This window comes from Squalius cephalus (assembly GCF_949319135.1).
Source record: "Squalius cephalus genome assembly, chromosome: 3".
In the NCBI taxonomy this organism is placed as follows: Eukaryota; Metazoa; Chordata; class Actinopteri; order Cypriniformes; family Leuciscidae; genus Squalius; species Squalius cephalus.
Window position 1 is genome coordinate 38,579,986 of NC_137124.1, and position 21,662 is coordinate 38,601,647.

The following is a 21,662-nucleotide window of genomic DNA, read 5'->3' on the forward strand; positions in this document are numbered from 1 at the left end:
TTCAACACCTGCCTGGATTAGAGAGTACACTTCTCTCTGTCTGTATATACCGGCTGGATCATAATGCTCCAATCTGTATGCATGTCTCTTTCTCTCTCATTCTATCAAAACACGTTCTGTCGCACTGTGTGGATTATAATTAAATAGTTTACCTGAAACACCCTCATAAGGCTATAGAATAGATTATACAGTATACAGTGAGGAAAATAAGTATTTGAACACCCTGCTATTTTGCAAGTTCTCCCACTTGGAAATCATGGAGGGGTCTGAAATTGTCATCGTAGATGCATGTCCACTGTGAGAGACATAATCTAAAAAAAAAAATCCAGAAATCACAATATATGATTTTTTAACTATTTATTTGTATGATACAGCTGCAAATAAGTATTTGAACACCTGTCTATCAGCTAGAATTCTGACCCTCAAAGACCTGTTAGTCTGCCTTTAAAATGTCCACCTCCACTCCCTTTATTATCCTAAATTAGATGCACCTGTTTGAGGTTGTTAGCTGCATAAAGACACCTGTCCACCCCATACAATCAGTAAGAATCCAACTACTAACATGGCCAAGACCAAAGAGCTGTCCAAAGACACTAGAGACAAAATTGTACACCTCCACAAGGCTGGAAAGGGCTACGGGGAAATTGCCAAGCAGCTTGGTGAAAAAAGGTTCACTGTTGGAGCAATCATTAGAAAATGGAAGAAGCTAAACATGACTGTCAATCTCCCTCGGACTGGGGCTCCATGCAAGATCTCACCTCGTGGGGTCTCAATGATCCTAAGAAAGGTGAGAAATCAGCCCAGAACTACACGGGAGGAGCTGGTCAATGACCTGAAAAGAGCTGGGACCACCGTTTCCAAGGTTACTGTTGGTAATACACTAAGACGTCATGGTTTGAAATCATGCATGGCATGGAAGGTTCCCCTGCTTAAACCAGCACATGTCAAGACCCGTCTTAAGTTTGCCAATGACCATTTGGATGATCCAGAGGAGTCATGGGAGAAAGTCATGTGGTCAGATGAGACCAAAATAGAACTTTTTGGTCATAATTCCACTAAACGTGTTTGGAGGAAGAAGAATGATGAGTACCATCCCAAGAACACCATCCCTACTGTGAAGCATGGGGGTGGTAGCATCATGCTTTGGGGGTGTTTTTCTGCACATGGGACAGGGCGACTGCACTGTATTAAGGAGAGGATGACCGGGGCCATGTATTGCGAGATTTTGGGGAACAACCTCCTTCCCTCAGTTAGTGCATTGAAGATGGGTCGAGGCTGGGTCTTCCAACATGACAATGACCCGAAGCACACAGCCAGGATAACCAAGAAGTGGCTCTGTAAGAAGCATATCAAGGTTCTGGCGTGGCCTAGCCAGTCTCCAGACCTAAACCCAATAGAGAATCTTTGGAGGGAGCTCAAACTCCGTGTTTCTCAGCGACAGCCCAGAAACCTGACTGATCTAGAGAAGATCTGTGTGGAGGAGTGGGCCAAAATCCCTCCTGCAGTGTGTGCAAACCTGGTGAAACAGGAACAGGAAACGTTTGACCTCTGTAATTGCAAACAAAGGCTACTGTACCAAATATTAACATTGATTTTCTCAGGTGTTCAAATACTTATTTGCAGCTGTATCATACAAATAAATAGTTAAAAAATCATACATTGTGATTTCTGGATTTTTTTTTTTTTAGATTATGTCTCTCACAGTGGACATGCATCTACGATGACAATTTCAGACCCCTCCATGATTTCTAAGTGGGAGAACTTGCAAAATAGCAGGGTGTTCAAATACTTATTTTCCTCACTGTATAGACAATGAGATAGACCATCCAGGACTTTTTGCCTACTTTGTCTCCCATGCACTTTGTGTGTATGCGCTGTTAGTATCATGCACAGATCTGCAGATCATTTAGAAATAATAATTTAGGATAACACCTGTATGTTTTTTACAGTTTTCCATTTCAGATAACTTGCTGTTTTGAAAGCCAGCTAATGTAGGTATTTCAGTAGGTACTTGAATAGAGTTCACTAGGTTTCTCTCTTTCCGCCTTTCTCAAATACAGCTCTCTCTCTCTTTCTCTCTCTCTCTCTTTGTCTGTCTCCTACTCTTCACACCCACAAGCTGGGATAATAGCGCTGCGTCTGCAGCTTGGCAAGATGGAGAGTGTGCAGAGGGAAAGAGGAAGTGCTGAGAGATCGAGAGAGAGGGAGGGAGAGCAAGTGAGAGCATCTCTAGCGACATGATATTTAGCACAGCCAAAGCTATCAGAGAGAATAGGAGGTCACAGAACGGAATATGTTAATGAGAAGAGGAGGCCTAGAGCTCCATTTCATGAATTCTTCTGAAAAGACCAGCATATCTAGTCACCAGCATGTGTTGTGTTTTGGATGCTGGTGTCTTGTGTCCTCACCATGCTTCCCAACAAGCTTAATTAATAAGGGGGTTAGTTAAACTAAAAATGAAAACTGAGCACGGAATGTGGCCCGAACCCAGAGTACTCCCCCCATATCCCTGGCTGTGATAAGAAAAGATAAGAGTGAGGAATTGGGGTGGAGGGGGGATGATGGAACACTGTCATGGGACAGAGGTGAGTCGGCTATATATGGAATATATATATCCACTTGCGCTGATTGGGTAGTTTATCTGAACATGCTTCTCTCAAACTTTGATATCATTAAGTTGATGTCTATTAAAAGTGGATGTCAAAATGTGCCCAAATAAAAAGCATGATTAAAACAAAGGCTATTAATAAAAATAGAACTAGAACTAGATCAGGCGTGTCCCATCCTCCTCCTGGAGGGTAGTGACCCTTTGTCCTGCAGAGTTTACACAGCTCAACACACCTGTCTGGAAGTTTTAGTATGCATAGTAAGACCTTTAAAAGCTGGTATAGTTGTATAATATATAGGTATAGTGTTTAAATTGGGTTGGAGCTAAACTCTACAGGACAGTGGCCCTCCAGGGGCAGAAGTGGACACCCCTGTCCTAGATACTAGAAACAGCATCAACTCCTCTCTATAAACAATTGAGGCTGGAGTTTCCCAGACTCAAGTGAAACCCCTAATAAACATACAAAATGGACAACACATAAAATCTTTATGAACACAATAAAGTACATTGATGGAAGGCTGCTCCACAGTCTCTCCATCATAAAGACATTTTGAAGAATGTTTCATCAGTTTTTGCCCGTCCAATCAAAGTCAAAACAACACTGAACCATCAACTTTCATTGTAAATGAAGAAGAAGAAAAAAAAAAAAAAACGTTTGTGTTCCAAAGAAGAAAATAATGGAAAAGTGAAGTCGAATGGAATGACATTGAGGGTGAGTAAATGATGACAGATTTTTTTTTTTTTTAATTATCACTGTGACAGTTGTGATTTCCTAGGACACCAGTGATATCCGTCAGATAGTAAAGACAAAAAATAAATATCTTCTATATATTGAATGATACTTTCACCAAACCAATATAAACCAGCTTTGCTAATCTAAGATTTTCTTTACAGCAGGACATTAGTGCAGCCAAAGAAACTGAAAGAAAAACACATGGCGAGAGCAGAATGGATGAACAGAAAATGCTCAAATTAGAGTGAAGGAGTGAGATGAAAACTGTGGAGGACAGAGAACAAACAGTGAGAAAGGAGCGCTAATAAACACAGACTCTGATTGACTCAAGTGTTTTTAACGGGATGCTGCCCACGTCCGGTACCGTCACCCAGGCTTTGTTTTCACTCCGTCAAGCCTGGTCTCCTCCGCTCCGCTTGCTGGAGTGTCTCTGTACGTTCTGCTCTGCCTCTCCACCCCAGCGCTCATATGAATGATGGGGAGCTCAGAACATGTAACTAGGCTAAAAAAAAAAAAATGGAGCATCAACAAAGGGACAAATTATTTTTAAGAATTTCCCTTTTTTGCCTCTCGACTGTTCAGGAATGAAACGGGTCATGTGCAGGTGTGTAAATGTGTCAACACAAAGATGTTAGCAGCAGATCCTTCAAGTCCTATAGGTAGCGAGGTGAAGCCACCATGGATCAAAGTTGTTGGTCCAGCACATCCCACAGATGCTCAATTGGATTGAGAATTTGGAGGCCAGGGCAAAACTTTCAACTCTTCATCATGTTCCTCAAACCATTCCTGAACAATGAGTTCAGTGTAGCAGGGTGCATTATTCTGCTAAAAGAGGCCACTTCCAACAGTGAACACCATTGTCATGAAGGGGTGTACCTGGTCTGCAACAGTGTTTAGGTAGGTGGCACATGTCAAATTTATGTCCACATGAATGTCCGGACCCAGGGTTTCCCAGAAGAACATTACCCAGAGCATCACACTCTTTCATCGTCCCACAGTGCATCCTGTTGGCATCACTTCCCCAGTTAAATGGCGCACACGTACACGGCCGTCCACAAAGAAAACAGGGCTCACCGGACCAGACGACATTCTTCCACTGCTCCAAGGTCCAGTTCAGACGTTTGCATGGCCATTGTAGGTGCTTTTGACGGTGGACAGGGCCCTCTGATTGGTCTGTAGCTTTGCAGCAGAGTGTGATGAACTGTGTGTGTTGTGACATATTCCTCCCATAACCATCATTATAATTTTGTGTGACTTGAGCAACAGTAGACCTTCTTTTGGCTTGAACCAGATGGGATAGTCTTCATTGCCCTCGTGCATCGATGAGCCTTGGGCGCCCAACACCATGTCACTGGTTTGTGGTTTGTCTCTCCTCAGACCACTGTAGATGAATTCTCACCAGTGCTGACCGGGAGCAACCCACAAGCCTTTCCATTACAATTAGGCCCTTATCAAAGTCAGATTTTTATTCCTGCCCATTTCTCCTGCATCTAACAGGTTGATTACTAGAACTGATTGTTTGCTTGCCATCTAATCTAACCAGACCTAAATATGTGGCCTTGTTAGGAGATGATCAACAATATTTGCTTCACCTTTAACTGCTCATAATGTTTTGGCTCATCAGTGTATACACACACACACACACACATACATACATACATACAACATCATAATTTGGGTTTGAAACGGCAAGAAGGCGAGAAAATTCTGAAAAAATGTTTGTGTGTGTGTACTATCCCTTTAAATGTGCTGTAACTTTTGTCCCTACTACCTGACAGATATCACTGTTTTCCTGGGAAATCACACCTGCCTATGTGACAGTGCCACGCTCTAGCCAATCAGAAACACTCTCTGCCAGAGAATCATTTTGCATAAGTTGACATGCCTTTAGAAGTTTAGAGTGAGCGGCTGTTTGGTAAAATGTACAAAATGGCAGGAAGCACCTTAAAGGGGCTATGTGTAGTTTTTCTACTAAAATGAATCCTTTTTTTATTGCCTGTGTGTGAAGGGGTTGTAATCTCACATTAAAATGAAAGCAAGTATTCCTATTTCTATGTGAAGGCTCATTAGCTTGTTTGTATGGACAGTTGCTGTTAGTTATATGATATTCGTCTTATTCCACTGACGGCCATTTAAAATCAAATTTGTGTTCAACTGAAATTAAAATGAACAAGAATTTTATTTAAATAATGTATTCTCCATTTCATACTCTCTGGTAAAAGCTAATGTACGACACACCATGCTTCTGTGTTAATGTGAAGAAAAACCCACACCTTAACCTAGCTTACCTATCAGGGATTATGTGAAATGTCACTAAATGAATTTGCTTTTTAAGATATTTTAATAAACAAAAAAAAAAAAGAAAACCTGTTCCTAATCAAGTTATATATTGGGAATCCCTCTCGTCGATTTTTATTACTTAAATAAAGTGTATTTTTATGGGTCTCATAGTGTATTCATACCAACCTTCTAAACAACTCTTTAATGTCTGTCCACCTTAACCCTCTGGGGTCCTTCGTTTAACAGTCACACTTGGGACCTTCGGGTCCAAATGGACCCGGAGGGCGGGATTAATATATATATAAAAAAATCTTAATATTTTTTTTTTTACTTGTTTTTTATAATATTTTTTCTTTTCTTTTTTGGTGTTTTGAGATAATTTTATGATTTATAATTAATATTTATGCAATAATTATGACCCATTTTTTCCCATTGAATATAATAGAAATTTTTTATATATATATAATTTTTATTTTATTTTTATTAAAGCTGTATTTCATTTTAGAGTCAAGCCTAGGCCTCATGAAAGCAATTTTTGAAATGAGATGGGCGCCAACTGGTGGACACACTGAGCATTTTTATCACGCAATAGCACATTTTTACCACTAGTGGATTTACAGCTCTCTGTAGAAAGGCTTGCGAATTCTAGTGATTTTTGCCTGAACAGATTTAGTCTGTTTTGCACTCTTGATGTTTTAGAGATTCACCCCTTCACTGTTGAGTCCTTTTTTGAGTCCTTGGCTGATTTGTAGATTGTATGCACAAAAAAACTCTGTTTTCATATTTTTGACAATTTCCCATTCATTTCCTATGGGAGTCATTTTTGACCAAAGAGCAGAAGTGTGATGACCACTTAGCATGCTTGGATCATGACCTCAATATTTTTTGTGTGTTCACATACCTAATACCATAAAAGTCACCTAGTTTCGTAACATTCCGATGAAGCTGTGATTTTTAAAAATTCAAAACAGATTTTTGTAATCTGAATTTATTAGTGTGTATGTGTATAAAAGTGTGTTTGTGTGTGTGTGTGTGTGTGTGTGGATGTGTCTGTTTTGCACTCTTGATGTTTTAGAGATTCACCCCTTCACTGTTGAGTCCTTTTTTTCTGCATCCTGGCTGATTTGTAGATTGTATGCGCAAAAAAACCTCTGTGTTTTCATATTTTTGACAATTTCCCATTCATTTCCTATGGGGGTCATTTTTGACCAAAGAGCAGAAGTGTGATGACCACTTAGCATGCTTGGATCATGACCTCAATATTTTTTGTGTGTTCACATACCTAATACCATAAAAGTCACCTAGTTTCGTAACATTCCGATGAAGCTGTGATTTTTAAAAATTCAAAACAGATTTTTGTAATCTGAATTTATTAGTGTGTATGTGTATAAAAGTGTGTTTGTGTGTGTGTGTGTGTGTGTGTGGATGTGTCTGTTTTGCACTCTTGATGTTTTATAGATTCACCCCTTCACTGTTGTGTGCTTTTTTTCTGGATCGTGGCTGATTTGTAGATTGTACGCACAAAAAAACTCAGTATTGTCACATTTTTGCCAATTTCCCATTCATTTCCTATGGCGGGTCCATTTGGACCCGAAGGTCCTGAGTGTGACTATTTTTTTTACAACCACTTAGACTATTCAAATCCTGTCCCCAATTTTTTTGGGTGTTCATATACCAAGTACCAACAAAGTCACCAAATTTCGGATCATTCCGATGAAGCTATGATTTTTTACATTTTTTTATTTAAAGGCTTCGGGTCCATTTGGACCCGAAGGACCCCAGAGGGTTAAAGCCTCGATATCTTACCTCTTCCTCAAGAGTCTGCACAGCTTCACCTCTTCAATCTCTACAAATCACGAATCACTCAGAGACTCTTGAATCGTTAGATTCATTAAATCTCAACGACCCAATGATTGAAAGCAGAAGAGTCGGTACTTGATGTACGCAGGGCTTGAGTTTTTCATTTTCAAATGCATAAATTAATACTAGAAGTTCTGGAGTTTTCTATCCCCCGTTGATTATATATTTTTTGTTTTCCTTTAAGTGCGTCTGTTCATGTTACGTTAAGTGTTAGCCCCATCTAGTGGCTAAAAGCTAAATATAAAGCTCATTTAGCACTGATGGAAATGCAGTTAAACTACAGCGTCCCCTAGAGGCCACAGGCGGTACATGTTTAAAATAAAAACCTCCAGTCTCTACCAGTCCTGCAAGATGTTCTAATTAACGAGTCATTAAACAGCAAATGTAATAAAAGTTTAGATTTTAATAATGCTTCTTGTTATAAATACATGGTTATCTTGAACACTTAATAAATAAGTCTTAAAAAGCACCCTCTGTTTCAGATCACTTTACAGGTGTCTATAAATACAATGCATTACAACAATAGTCTTTCAAAATGTACTGGGAAAAAAACTATTACATCTCTTGTTTTTCTGAGTGCAATAAAAGGTGTTTGATTGTGTTTTCGTGCGTTCTGGGAACAGACAGCGCTTTTCACTGAGATCTGATCCTTCTTCCTTCTAAAATACACATCTTCAGATCAAGATCAGCGTAAAGAAGCAGTTTTCGATAGAAAAGATTTGATGCGAGTGCAGTCCTTTTCGCCCCTCTGGTGTTTATAATGTACATAATTGACCTTTATAATCATTTTAAATGGCAAAGACTGATAATGATCAGTTTGTATCAGACTTCATAAATGGTCAGCATTATTAATCTATTAAGTGTGAGGAACTCAAATTATTAGGGTACAGAAAGGCTTTATATGGTCTATCAGCATTTGGTCAACAGGTTTTGAATGTCCATGTTGTGCTTGTATTAATTAATAAACATAACCTGCTCCAGAAATTGATCTGGGACCAGATCTGCCTTATTAATTTATTTATAATGAATTATGTATTTGAAAGGCCAAATTGATCTGGGATCATAAGTCACAACACATAGTAAACATCCTCTGTTCTGATCAATACCAGTGCATAGCATTTGATTGGATTTAATAAGCTGTTCTAAAGGTGTTGGTAAATTTGTGTTATTTGGTGATTATTAAAGGGAAGGTTCACACACTCTCTGAGCGTATAATTATCTTCTTTAAGCTTTTCGTATGGCGTGTTTTCCTTTCTGAAGTTGGGAGACGTAGATTTTGGTTTTGGTGCCATCTGTGCGCTTGAACCAGACCTCTCCTGCGCTGATCCCTGTTATTACGACCCTAAGAGAAACACAAGAAAACAGGGAGACCATTTCAATTGAAATGTTTCTGCAAACAAAGCCAAAGCGACAACAGATGCGGTCTTGTGTCTTATGATCTACTGACTGTGCTGGGCTGTTGTCATTGACTTCTAGAACGACACTGCTGCCTTTGGAGAATCTCTCTCCATCATAGAAGAGAGCCCCATCTTCACATCGCACGGACACCTGCCTGTCTGAGGGACAAACAGACACGCTCACCATCTTCAACATGTTACGCTTTAATAGCTCAGAATGCTCTAACCCTCTATTGTTGAGACGTTTTATCACTATATAGGGCTGTCTAGAAATTGCTGTCATTAAATTGGTTCACAGATGTAACATGATAATGTGTGCAAGAGAAGTGGTAAAGGCATAAATAAACAAAAAACACATCTGGTTGTCAGTAGATGTGTACAACCTTATGAGAACTTGTTATGGAAATAATATATGTTAGGAATATACTTAAGTGTGAACTAAATATCATGTTTTCAGACACTTCACTGCATTTTAATTCAAATGAAATGACATTAAATTGTATAATAGTTGAATTTACATCACAGTTTTTCACGATTCACCATTTTCCCGCAACTATAAAGACAATCTCAGAACTACATTCCAACTTGCACAAATCTCAAACTGTCACGTCAGAATCAAATATTTTTGTCAAAAACATATTCTCTTTTGTCAGAATCAAACTTTGGCCTCAGATGACACACAGAACCTAACAAATTCACAGATTACTCTCCAGATCAATTCATAACACTGTAACAGAAACCTCTTATTAGGATTCAGGAACAATTTTGCAGCTCAATGTCTATTACAGTATTCAACATAAATGAAAGAGTGCAGATACAGTAAAATACAACAATGAGCTTAGGAAAAATTACCGCCACTTGAATCAGTTATAGTGTGTTAACAATTGAGAAAAACTGTACATGCAATTAGCTGAACTTAAGTACATCTTTATATGTCATTTCATAATTACTATGTCTGAAATATGGTTAAAGTGTGCTGCCGAATGTATTGACCTTTATTTATGGTAAACTAAAATGCCATTTCAACTGAAACTTGTAATTCAATACATTTACAATATATATAGTTTAAATGTTTGAACACACTAATGATCCGTATCAAGCACCTTGCTTTATTAGGTTAGTCAACATCAAAATAACTGAATTTCTTTCAATAATGGCAAAAGATGATTGAAACAATGCTTTAAAATGTAAAACTTTTAATTCAAAGTGCACTTTTTAACAGTGTACTTTAGTGTGTTAGGGAAGTGTACTTTCTTTAAGTAAACTTAACTGGTCTTTTATTTAATTAATATTATATTAAGTATAATTTTTTAAATTTGAAGTACACTACAACTGCGCATAGTGGGCAGACACTATGTTGCTGTCTGGGCCACACTCAATACAATTAAGCACACTTTTTCACAAAGGCAGCATTATTAACAGTGGTGTATTTGGTTGTAATTTATGCCTATTATGCCAACGAGGACAGCAAAGGAATGGAGGGATGAAAGTAAGAGCAAGAGTGAGATCTGGGGAGAAATAAAAAGACAAATGAGAGATGGAGTGGAATCAAACGTTACACGCCAAGCCATTTTTCTTCCACAAAAATAAAACAGGACTCTAAATGTGACATTAAAACCAAAGTAGTCTGGAGTGACAGAACAAGGGAAATAGCACTATAAATCAAATGTCAGTATCTAACGTAATCAGAGGCCAGACAGATAGAGCTTGTGAGTGAGGGTCAGGGCTAATGGAAGAAACTGGGACGGCAATGGAGAACATGCTTAAGCCTTTGACACCATTTAAGCTAGAGACAGACAGTAACACTGTACATACTGTGTGTTTATCTATGAGTATCCCTGAAGGCATGTTTACTAGGAAGTCTATTACCAGATAAAGACCCCATTATTTGAAAACACACAGCAACACACTTTTTAAAGAAAAAAATGAATTAAATATGATTTGAATTATACAGTCACATTTTTAGAGAGAGAAAGAGAGAGTCCAATTTTGCACTATAAGATCTATTCCGAGCCTGTCGGGAGAAAGAAATCATTGGTTACATATATTTAGCCTAAGCCAAGGACCCTGATGGTCAGCGCATGTGATTTCCCTCAATAAATATACAATGAGTTCATTCTTGGAGGCAGTCAGTTTTGTCAAATTTTAATGAAGTTCACCTGACTACCATGAGGTCCTAGGCCTCCCAGTGTAGCTGCCTGAGAAATACAGAGACCAACAGGGAAGCTTGAATGAAGTACTTAAATTAACCCAGTCCCATTTAATAATTGACTTACTGTCTGCTTTCTTTTTCAGAGGTATCAGTGCCGCTTTTGCCTGAAAGACAGAAAGATAAAAGTCACGATCCGTCACATAGCTTCACTGTGATTGAAGGGCTGATCACTCAACATGAATACCTTCTTGATGGCTGTCCAGTCCTCCAGTATATCAATGTCTCTTAGCATATACACTATGTATGGCCCTAAAAAAACAGACAGAGATGTTGAGCAAGCAGGAGAGGAAGTAAAACAACTTTTTTAAACAGAGTTTGGATAAAAGGTGTAGCCTGATGGTTAATGACCTGAGTTTTGGGTGACTATAGCTTAGCCCATTTTCAATTAGCTTCTTAAGAAAGACCATGCTGGTAGAGCAAAAATAGCATAAATCAGCTTGGACCAGTATGGAAAGTCTCATGAGGTCTAGTCTCAATTTCCCTCGCAGAAAAGGTCCAAACAATAAGACAGCATGTTGTATGAAAGGTTAAGGCCGTTATTTAATGAAATGAAATAAGCCATGTGTGATTCCTGTATAATCACACTTTCTGATCTCGACTACAAACTGTTAATTGGTGGCCTTTGGTGAATTGTATAAATGTACTGTAAGACCTTTTGGATAAAAGTGTCGGATAAATCACTAATTAGCAACTGTTGGAACTGGAACAGGATTTAATCTGGAAGGCAAGTGGTGACTGAACAAGAGAAGAAGAGATGGATCTGAATATAAAGAGAACAGTTCATTACCTGACACAAGAGCCGCCTTCTTTTTCCTGTCTGGGCGAATCAGGTGACGACTTCTCTTACACTTCTTTATCTTCTCTTCATCATTCCACCATTCTGATTGATAAAGACCAAGTTTGTGTGTTTAAGGATCTGGTGAGTATTTGTATGTGTTTCTAACAACTAGTAGCAATTCATGGAGGACAAATATGCTTAAAAATGTCCCCACAACAGGGTTCCCACACCTTGGTTAACTTCAAATTCAAGAACCTTTCAAGGACTTTCCAGGTACCCTCAAATTCAAGGACTTAATGTGGGGACACATTTGTTGTGTTCAACAACAAACGTCGAGGTACCATTGTAGTAGTTTCGTGCGCACGTGTACAATGTACAACACAAAGTACCTCACGTGGGAAACACTTAACGTAACACATAGATGCGCGTAACTAACGTAAATCAAGCAAGCTAGTATTCATAGGCCACAAAGTGTTGGCGAAATAACACTTTCATCCGACCGGAGGGAATAATATGGAATTTTTTTTCAGAAAACTTCTTGCACAAAATAAATTCAAGCACTTTCAAGGACCTGTATCTATGTATGTTTATTTTCCAAAACTTTCCAGGGCCTTGAATTTTTTTTTAGATTCACAAACTTTCAAGGATTTCAAGGACCCATGGGAACCCTGCCACAAGTAGGACAAAACCTCCTCTTGAAAAAGTGTTTCAAAAATAAAGTGAGTAATGTTTTTGTTATTATAAAATAAGTAATATTCTATATGTATCTAATTTTTATAAATAAAAATATACAATAATTTGTTTTAATTTAGGGACACTGTTTAGAGATTTGCATGAACTTGAGAGCATGATCTTGAGAGCATGAGAACATGATCAAACTGATTTTTTTTATTTTTTTTTTAAGAGTAAAGTAAAAGGACTTTTAGTATCATTCTAAAAATACCCCCCTTCAGGTCATGGTCCATGTGTCTTTTTGCAGTGAAATCTTTACTGATTTTTATAAAGAAAACTCTCAATCATCACTGTACTGCATTGCATTAAATGTTTTGTCCCACAGAATAAAAACTACAGAGCTTTGATCATAAAACAAAGCATTTAAATATCATCTTATGATAAGTATATGCATTTTATGCAAGTAGTTTGCTATACTGTTATACCGATATCATTGACTTACATTATAAGATAACAGGAGCCGTATTCACAAAACCACTAAGACTTCTCCTAAACAGCAGTAAAAGTTATTATGTAAGAGTTTCCTCTTAAAACCTATTCACAAAGCAGCTGAGACCAAGTTGTGGCATGTGTGATTCCTGTATATTCACACTTTCTGATCTCGACTACAAACTGTTAATTGGTGGCCTTTGGTGAATTGTATAATTGTACTGTAAGAACTTTTGGATGAAACTGTCAGATAAAAGACTAATTAGCAACTCGAAAAGGATTTAATCTGGAAGGCAAGTGGTGACGGAAAAAGAGAAAAATTTTAGGACTAAAATTAGGACTGACACGCCCATTATTTTTAATAGTTTCTCATACTTTTAGCCTTAAGATGTTTCGTGAATACGGCCCGAGATTTTAGTCAGGTAGCACACCTGGGGCCGTATTCACAAAGCATTTTATCTTACCACTAGGAGTACTCCTAAATCGCACTAAAAGATTTTAGCTAGGAGTTTTCTCTTAAAAGTTATTCACAACGCCTTTCAGACCTACTCTTAGTAAAGAAAAATGACAACTCCTAAACTAAGAGTGAGTCTTCATTGCTATGGATGACGTCATTACTCATGCACGAGCTTGACTGAAGTGACCACCTTGATTGGCTGATGATTGTAACGCGGGAATGATTCCAAACACCTCCCCTACGATGATGAGTGACAGGTGACAGGTCTGAGAATGCGCTACACAAGTAGTGCGAAGGACGGAAGATGATGAATAACTGAATAAATAGCCTAAATGAATAAAGAGTAAGGCAAAACAAATAGCCTAGTAGCCTAATGAAACATATGGATTGATGCAATATCTTTGCAACATTATTGAATTAATCTGTCACTACATGCCTCTGCCTACGTTTGCAAAGAGAAGAACATTTTAATTTGATTGACAATGAAACATTATAATTAGTTTACATGCAATGAGTAGCCTAGTTTTGGTTGTTGTTGGTGGCGTTATTGCATCCCTAGTTATGCCTACAATGCAAAATTGTTCCTCGCGATTGGAAGCTCCTGTAGCCGCCGCATACGCATTTCAAAACATCGCGACGTGAAATGCCACAAAAAGCGGTTTGGGAATAGGTCTTAGTGAGTTAGGAGTCCTCTCGACTGCTTTTAAGCTGTCCCAGACTTAGGTGCTACTTTTAGGGCTAAAGTGCTTCGTGAATTACTCTTAGTGAAAAAAATTAGGAGTCCTAAAGTTACGAGTGACACACCCATTATTTTTAGGAGTTGCTCCTAAATTCGCCAGTTAGGAGCTACTTTTAGCCTTAAAATTCTTCGTGAATACGGCCCCTGACCTGTAGTAAGATTAGGGATTGAGAAGCTACATCCCTGTTCAGATAGCCAGGTAAATGTGTGTGTGTGTCTGTGTGTGTGTGTGTGTGTGTGTGTGTGTGTGTGTGTGTGTGTGTGTGTGTGTGTGTGTGTGTGTGTGTGTGTGTGTGTGTGTGTGTGTGTGTGTGTGTGTGTGTGTGTGTGTGTGTGTGTGTGTGTGTGTGTGTGTACCTGAACTCTGTTTGTCATCCTCCAGTCTGCGGATCTTCTCCATCAGTTCTGTTTTCATGGCATCAAGCAAGAGTGTCCTCTCACTCTAGAGAAATGAGCATCTCATTACACACACACACTGACTCGATACGATTCATGCACTGTCAACAAATAAACAAACAAACAAACACAACTGTTTTGGCAGAGACATGCACATATGTATTTGCAGCAGTGTTTTTTAACTGTGGTGTGTTCTGTGTGATACTGCATCTAGATTATGATAAATGTGGTGTGTGCATGTTTGTTTGTGTATGAATCTGTGTATTAAAATGTATTACGACTACTAGGCATGTAAGTTTGTTGAATCATGAAAAACCCAGCAGCAGAACCATGTAAATTCTATGGTACATGAATGTGTACATGATAATTAAGTACCATGGTACCACACAATTAGCTTTTTGAGTCTTTAACTACTATGTACCTACAGAAAAAAAAGTTAGGTACAACTTATTGTGTACATGTTTTATTGCAAAACAGTTTTGCTGCTATATTTATTTAAATTCAGCGCAGAATTCTCTATCTCTATTATAAACCCACAAATGTGATTTAAGCTTGTAAAAAGCCAGATGAAACAGCGCTTATATTCTCAACATATTGACGCAAAAAAAAAAAAAAAAAAAAAAAAAAAACAGGCGAAACATTGTTACGAGAACAATCCAGCTAGAAGACATTTCACACCAAAACTTATGAATTAACTTTAGTAAAACAAACTTTTTTGGCAGAAATGTGCCTGTATTCATATTTAAAATGCTGTTATATTAATATAGTCATAAATGTATTAAATGTAGGCCTAATGCATTAATGTTTTGTTAGAAGTTATGGCAGTTTATTTTTATTTTCATTTATATTTATACTAAATGTTTGGGCAACTGTTTCTGATAACACACACAATAGGTTTATAGAAAATCAACAAAAAAATCCATAAATATTTTCATAATTTTTCAGGAATTTTTTTTTTTTTTTTTTTTTTTTTTGATTGTAAGTCTGAACCAGAATATCAAGATATTTTATTATTTCCCATATGATGGTGAAAAGTAAAAAAGCTTCACCATGTTATGTATAATAAATATTGGAGTAGGCCTATACCAAATAAAAATTCCCTTCTAGATTATTTTATCCCCTGAGGTAGCCCTCGCACACAAAAAGGTTGGAGACCCCTGTAAAGTAACTATATGTTTTGTAATTACAAGTTTGTGTAATTTGGGGTTTCTGTAGCCATTGACATTTCATTATTTGTATTTTATGGCATTGTACATTTTGTGTTTTTATTTGAAGGCTGAGGCTTCATTAATAAACACAACCCCAATAACCATCATTGTTTTTGAGATGTTACTTGCTGTGAATACCTTGTCTGATAGGCTACAGTATTGTGGCATATAGTATCAGGACATCCTGGCTAGTGTCTGTCGCACACGGCTAGGCAAATGGCCGGATGATGGGCCTATTTGGGAGAAAGTCCAGGGCTGTTTTTTAGCCTCAGTCCGTCCCTGTGTGTTTGTGTGTGTGTGTGTGTGTGTGTGTGTGTGCACTTCAATGAAAGCAGTGCATTAATATAGAATGGTGATTAAACTGACTTGGAACTACCTGTGCATTAAACAGCTTTACTGCACTCTTTCCAGCCAATCAGAATCGAGTATTCAGACAGACCATGGTATAAAGACACTTAATATAAATTTAGACTGCTTTTTGTAAACAATGCCTAGATATGTGGGTCTGATGAGCCACTTTACCTCTAAATGTTGTTTTGCCCCCTGCACTTCACATTCATGTTTGTGTTTGACCACTTGCAGACATAGTTCTTTGTACACACCTAGATGGGGCGACAGAGAAATCAGTGAATAAACAAATAACAGTTGATCCAAGACCTGTGGTTAAGGTGAAAGAGAGAAATTATAAGTAGAGGTCGACCAATATTGGATTTTGCCGAAACCGATAACTAAGTTGGGCAGTGCCTGCCGAAAGAAGATTAATGAAACAATAGTTTTTTAAAAAATTATTCTGTATCAAAACAGAAAATAGTGCTGAACTTTAAGCAGTATTGACTGATGCATGAAAATGTATTGAACTTTTAAATTAAATATATAAATATTAATATTAATTAAACGCCTTTGGCTTGCTTGGTTGGGGACATTTAATATTTAATATTAATATTAAATATAGTTTTTGTTATTTTTGGACCAAAATGTATTTTCGATGCTTCAAAAAGTTCTAACTAACCCACTGATGCCACATGGACTACTTTGATGATGTCTTTATTAGCTTTCTGGACATGGACAGTATACCGTACATACATTTTCAATGGAGGGACAGAAAGCTCTCGGACTAAAATATCTTAAACTGTGTTCCGAAGATGAACGGAGGTCTTACGGGCTTGGAACGACATGAGGGTGAGTCATTAATGACATAATTTTCATTTTTGGGTGAACTAACCCTTTAATCTTAGTTAATGGCACTGACGACCTGGCCATCTTTAAATATCAACAATATAAGACCATGCTTGGTTCCAGAATCAAATCACAGAGGGTGATTCTAATAAAGCGCAGGTGTAGCGTGTAAACAGCAGTTTAAATAGTAGGCACCCTTACATGACTTGCTCGGTCCAACGTTAACCTAGATAAATGTGTGCTATTATTAGGAGCATGTCAAAGTGTTTGTGCAGAGTGTGGAAGCTGAAGTATAGCGCGCTTACTGCATGACATGGGCCTTGTCCCAAATGGAACCCTAAACACTCGAGGTCTTCCTACGAGTCTGCACTTTCGTGACATAACGCCACTTTGCCTGTCGGGTGGAAGTCTTCTGTGGAGCTCGCTTCAGTGCAGGCTCAGCAAAAGTGTGCATCGAGGGCACATATCGACCGCAAAGAAGAGAGAGCGAGCACCCTTCTGAAACCTAAAATGACAAATGGGACACATGGGCTTAACGGACATGTGCACGCGGCAGCCATTGTAAGTCTACAAGACCGAAAGTGCATATGAAGTGTGCAATTTGGGACAGGGCCATAGAGGCGCTGGCGCGATCACTTGCAATTTTTTCTGTTAACATTGGAAAGAACTTAAAATACTTCATTTTTGGTCATACAGATAAGAGTAATGCATCATTAGAAACTGTCAATTTATTTGTGTACGCTCACATCGATCTTCGTGGAGCGCATCCTGAAATAAATTCAAACTTAGTGTACACTTGCCTCACATACATGAGAAATATAACTATAGAGAGTTTGAAATGTCTACTATTAAACTAAACAATTCAAATAGAAAATATAATCGAAATATTCTCTGATTATGTAATTAGTTTGAAACGTGCATATAGGCGCATCCACTTCCGCGGAGATGCAACTTAGCTGGCTAATGAATTAATAAACGCCCAAGCTGGATATAAACTAATGAAAATAGACCGTAACAATCATGACATTTAAACATTTATTCTGGATTTGTCACATTGTTCTTATCACTTGATAATTTCCTCTCAGCCTTGTCGACAAATATACTGCTGTTCTCTACTAATGCAGCATCTAGTCAACAAATTTATTATTTTTAAATATGACAACGTGTTCTGTAGGGTACATACATTTTATAGTTTCAAGCCAAAACACAACGAGGATTGATACGTTTTTATTTGGCCTCTAGAGGCCGCTCTTGTACTGTGTAATGACAGTGGAGCCTTTTCAGCCGCTCTCGCAAAGGACGCAACCGGGAGAAACTATCGTTGTGGATTATTGCAGATAACGATAGTTCCAGAAATCAGCTATCGGTGCTGATGAATTGGCAAAACCAATAAATCGGTGGACCTCTAATCATAAGGCAGATATGTGTGTCACCTGCCACTTGTGTCCTCTGTTGTAGGTTCTGCTGCAATGTTGCCAGAGGTTCTTTGTACTCTCCTGCCTTTCCTGTCAACACCTCATCCAGCTTCATTTTAACCTGGTGCAGACGTTCTTGAAAAAGCCTGAAATCGATGAAAAAGTAATCTATAGAGCTTCAGAATTTGGTTGTAGCCACAATGTAGAGTCAATGGTCTTCAAACAATACAATTTGTTTGAACAATACAATACAGAATATGGATTTTTATTGGTAGGCTTCCTCTTAAGCCCATCCATCCCAGATAATGACCCTGTTTCTTTTGGACTAAAAAAAGAAATGCCACCTAGCCCAAACCTATAAGAAAGAAGTATTCTTACTTGTCTTTTAACTCCAGGAATTGTTTTTCTAGGTCAGACATTTCATCCAGGCACTGTGATCGTCTTCTCTCACAATCTTCATCATCCATTTCTGAAAGAGAGATCCAATCCAGGTCATTCTCTTTTCCTTTCGATTCCAGTCAGACTTCACTAAACTGTATATTCTGAATATATTTTAAAATGTAATTTATTCCTGTGATGGCAAAGCTGAATTTTCAGCATAATTACTCCAGTACTAAAATAACATTTTAAAAATGTATAACCCTCAGTTAATGGCCCTAAAAATAAGGTTTAATGTTCTTTATGCAAAATATAATTTCATTTTATGGTGAAATATTACTCTCCCAATGCAACTTTATCAGCAGCTGCAACAATACACTGAGAAAAGTATAAATCATTTAATCTGATATAAACAGACCTGAACTCTCTTCTTCTTCTTCCTCTTCCTCCTCTGCCTCACTGTCCTCCAGGTCGCTGTCCCGCTCCTCTCCACTCTCCTCCATCGTCTCCTCGGCCTCTCCTCCATCTCTCTCTCGCTCCTCTTCCGCCTCACCGTTAGTTTGAGGAAGCTCAGAGTCGGCCTCCGTCTCCATCTCCTCCTCTGGCTCTCTGGAAGCGGGCTGAGCTGGCATGACTGCTTATAGCACTGTATTAAACGGTGTAATAACAACGGTAAGATCTCATGGCGTACAATTATATGGTGTCTGATGCAGTGAATAAACAACCCACACTAATTAATATAATATAAAATTACATCAATTATGGAAATACATTTATTAAATGAATCTAAATAAATTAGGCTATATTTTATTATACAAAATAATAAAATAACACACTGTAAATTTTCTCATCTACTCTCCCAATTTTCATTTTTATATTTTCTCATCAGAAAATGTTTATGATAACTTGCATAAGTGATTGACCCATAATAATTTGTTAACAAGATGATATGTATATTCAAATATGAGTATACTGTATATATACAGTACCTGTCAAAAGTTTGGAAACATTACATTTTTTTTGATGTTTTTGAAAGAAGTCTCTTATGCTCACCAAGGCTGCATTTATTTAATCAAAAATACAGTAAAAACAGTAATATTGTGGCATATTATTACAAATTTAAATAAATTATTTTCTATTTTAATACATTTAAAAATATCTTTATATATTAAAATATATAATAAAATATGTTTATACATCATCCAGTCTTCAGTGTCATATGATCCTTTCGAAATCATTCTGATATGCTGATTTGCTGCTCAAGAAACATTTATTATTAATATTATTATTATTATTTTCAATGTTGAAAACAGTTTTTGCTTATTAACATTTTTGTGGAAACAATGATACCATTTGTGGTAGGATTAAAAAAGAGAGAAATTAATACTTTTATTCATCAGGGATACATTAAATTGATCAAAAGTGACAATGAAGACATTTATCATGTTACAAGAGATTTCGATTAAATAAATGCTTTAATAAATAAATTCAATAAATGCAAATAAATGTTCATTGAACTTTCTATTCATCAAAGAATATATATATATATATATATATATATATATATATATATATATATATATATCACTATTTCCATAAAAATGTTAAGCAACAACTGTTTTCAACATTGATAATAATAAGTAATGTTACCTGAGCAGTGAGGGATCATGTGACACTGAAGACTGGAGTAATGATGCTGAAAATTCAGCTTTGCCATCACAAGAATAAATTACATTTTAAAAATATATTCAGAATATATTTTAGAAACAGAAAACCGTTATTTTAATTTGTAACAAATTATAGTTGTTTCCTGTATTTTATATTAAATAATTGCAGCCTTGGCGAGCATAAGAGACTTCTTTCACAAACATACAATTGTAATGTTTCCAAGCAAATGTTTGATGTGCATGTCAAGACAAATGACCACACTAAAGACCTCTAGAGGACACTGGCAGCTAAGAGCACAGTACCCAGAGACAGCAGGAGATATTTAACACCCTATTAACCACTTTATGTTAAATTAGAAAGAGGAGACTTCTGACATAGTTCGTAGTGTGATGAATTAGCACTCTTCAGTGGGATTTATGTGATTACGAGCGCGTTCACAGTCTCGACGTGTATCATGTCCATCCTCTAAAGGCCGCACAGCACTGACTTTACATTACAAGCTCATTACTCATTCTCCACATCGATAGCCCAGATATTATCATCTGTGAGATACATTAATAGTTACAGTCTCGTGCTCTCCACATACAATTGTGGATTTAAGTTAGTTATAAAAACTCGTTTTCAAATTGAACAACTCCGCAGTTCATTCAGAGACATGAAGTGTCCGGTTTAACGCGGTACAGAGATGTTAATGCACACGTGAGAAACAAACGTTTACGCCTATTAAAACGTCTCAATTACAATGTTGTAATTGATAATCTTACTTCGTAACGTTGTATTGGGTCTCTTGATCGCTCCATGAATGTTCTCGGCAAATGAACCGATGCAAGACACGGGATAGCAATACATCACGATCTTACAAACAAACTCTAAGTGCATAAACCACAGCAAAACAGCTTACCTTTTTGTCGATTATTGTTTAAGTCATGAAAAATATTACATATTGTCGAGAGAATTTGCATATCAGGGCAAGTTGACATCGGACAAGTCTACTTCCTCAGCGTTTAGACGTTTGTCACACACTACCGCTTTGAGGCGCTAGCCAATCAATGCAAACCTCGCTACTTCTAAGAACCAATAGAAGCTCGGAGTTGAAGAATCGATGTCTCGTTTATTTGAATACGGTGATCAAACAGACCAATGGCACTTTGAGCTGCTTAACTTTCTACCAACTGACAAGGTTTCTCTGAAAAGAC

General features: G+C 37.5%; 1 protein-coding gene across 2 annotated transcripts; it reads right to left on the minus strand.

Moving 5' to 3' along the window:
• Positions 1-7,864: 7,864 nt before the first annotated feature.
• On the minus strand, positions 7,865-21,495 carry brms1 (BRMS1 transcriptional repressor and anoikis regulator). 2 transcript variants are annotated; one of them, XM_079867513.1, is made up of 11 exons: positions 21,368-21,495; positions 19,217-19,444; positions 18,799-18,889; positions 18,439-18,566; positions 16,352-16,431; positions 14,583-14,667; positions 11,878-11,970; positions 11,275-11,339; positions 11,155-11,194; positions 8,929-9,037; positions 7,865-8,823 (listed from the first exon to the last, which is right to left on the minus strand). In XM_079867513.1, exons 2-11 carry the CDS (start codon positions 19,428-19,430, stop codon positions 8,706-8,708), a joined length of 1,023 nt encoding a protein of 340 aa, XP_079723639.1. In that variant the 5' UTR covers positions 19,431-19,444; positions 21,368-21,495; the 3' UTR covers positions 7,865-8,705. The 2 variants fall into 2 exon arrangements, with proteins under 2 accessions (XP_079723639.1, XP_079723640.1); XM_079867514.1 differs by lacking the exon at positions 8,929-9,037 and having other exon boundaries at positions 7,866-8,823; positions 21,368-21,490.
• Positions 21,496-21,662: the final 167 nt, after the last annotated feature.

Excerpts from the sequence above, each read along its gene's own strand:
- brms1 (XM_079867513.1), bottom strand. The coding sequence starts at position 19,430 with ATGCCAGCTCAGCCCGCTTCCAGAGAGCCAGAGGAGGAGATGGAGACG. Across the intron at positions 11,195-11,274 it reads ACTGGACAGCCATCAAGAAG|GCAAAAGCGGCACTGATACC; the intron begins GTATTCATGTTG and ends TCTGTCTTTCAG. Across the intron at positions 8,824-8,928 it reads AATGACAACAGCCCAGCACA|GGTCGTAATAACAGGGATCA; the intron begins GTCAGTAGATCA and ends TGTTTCTCTTAG.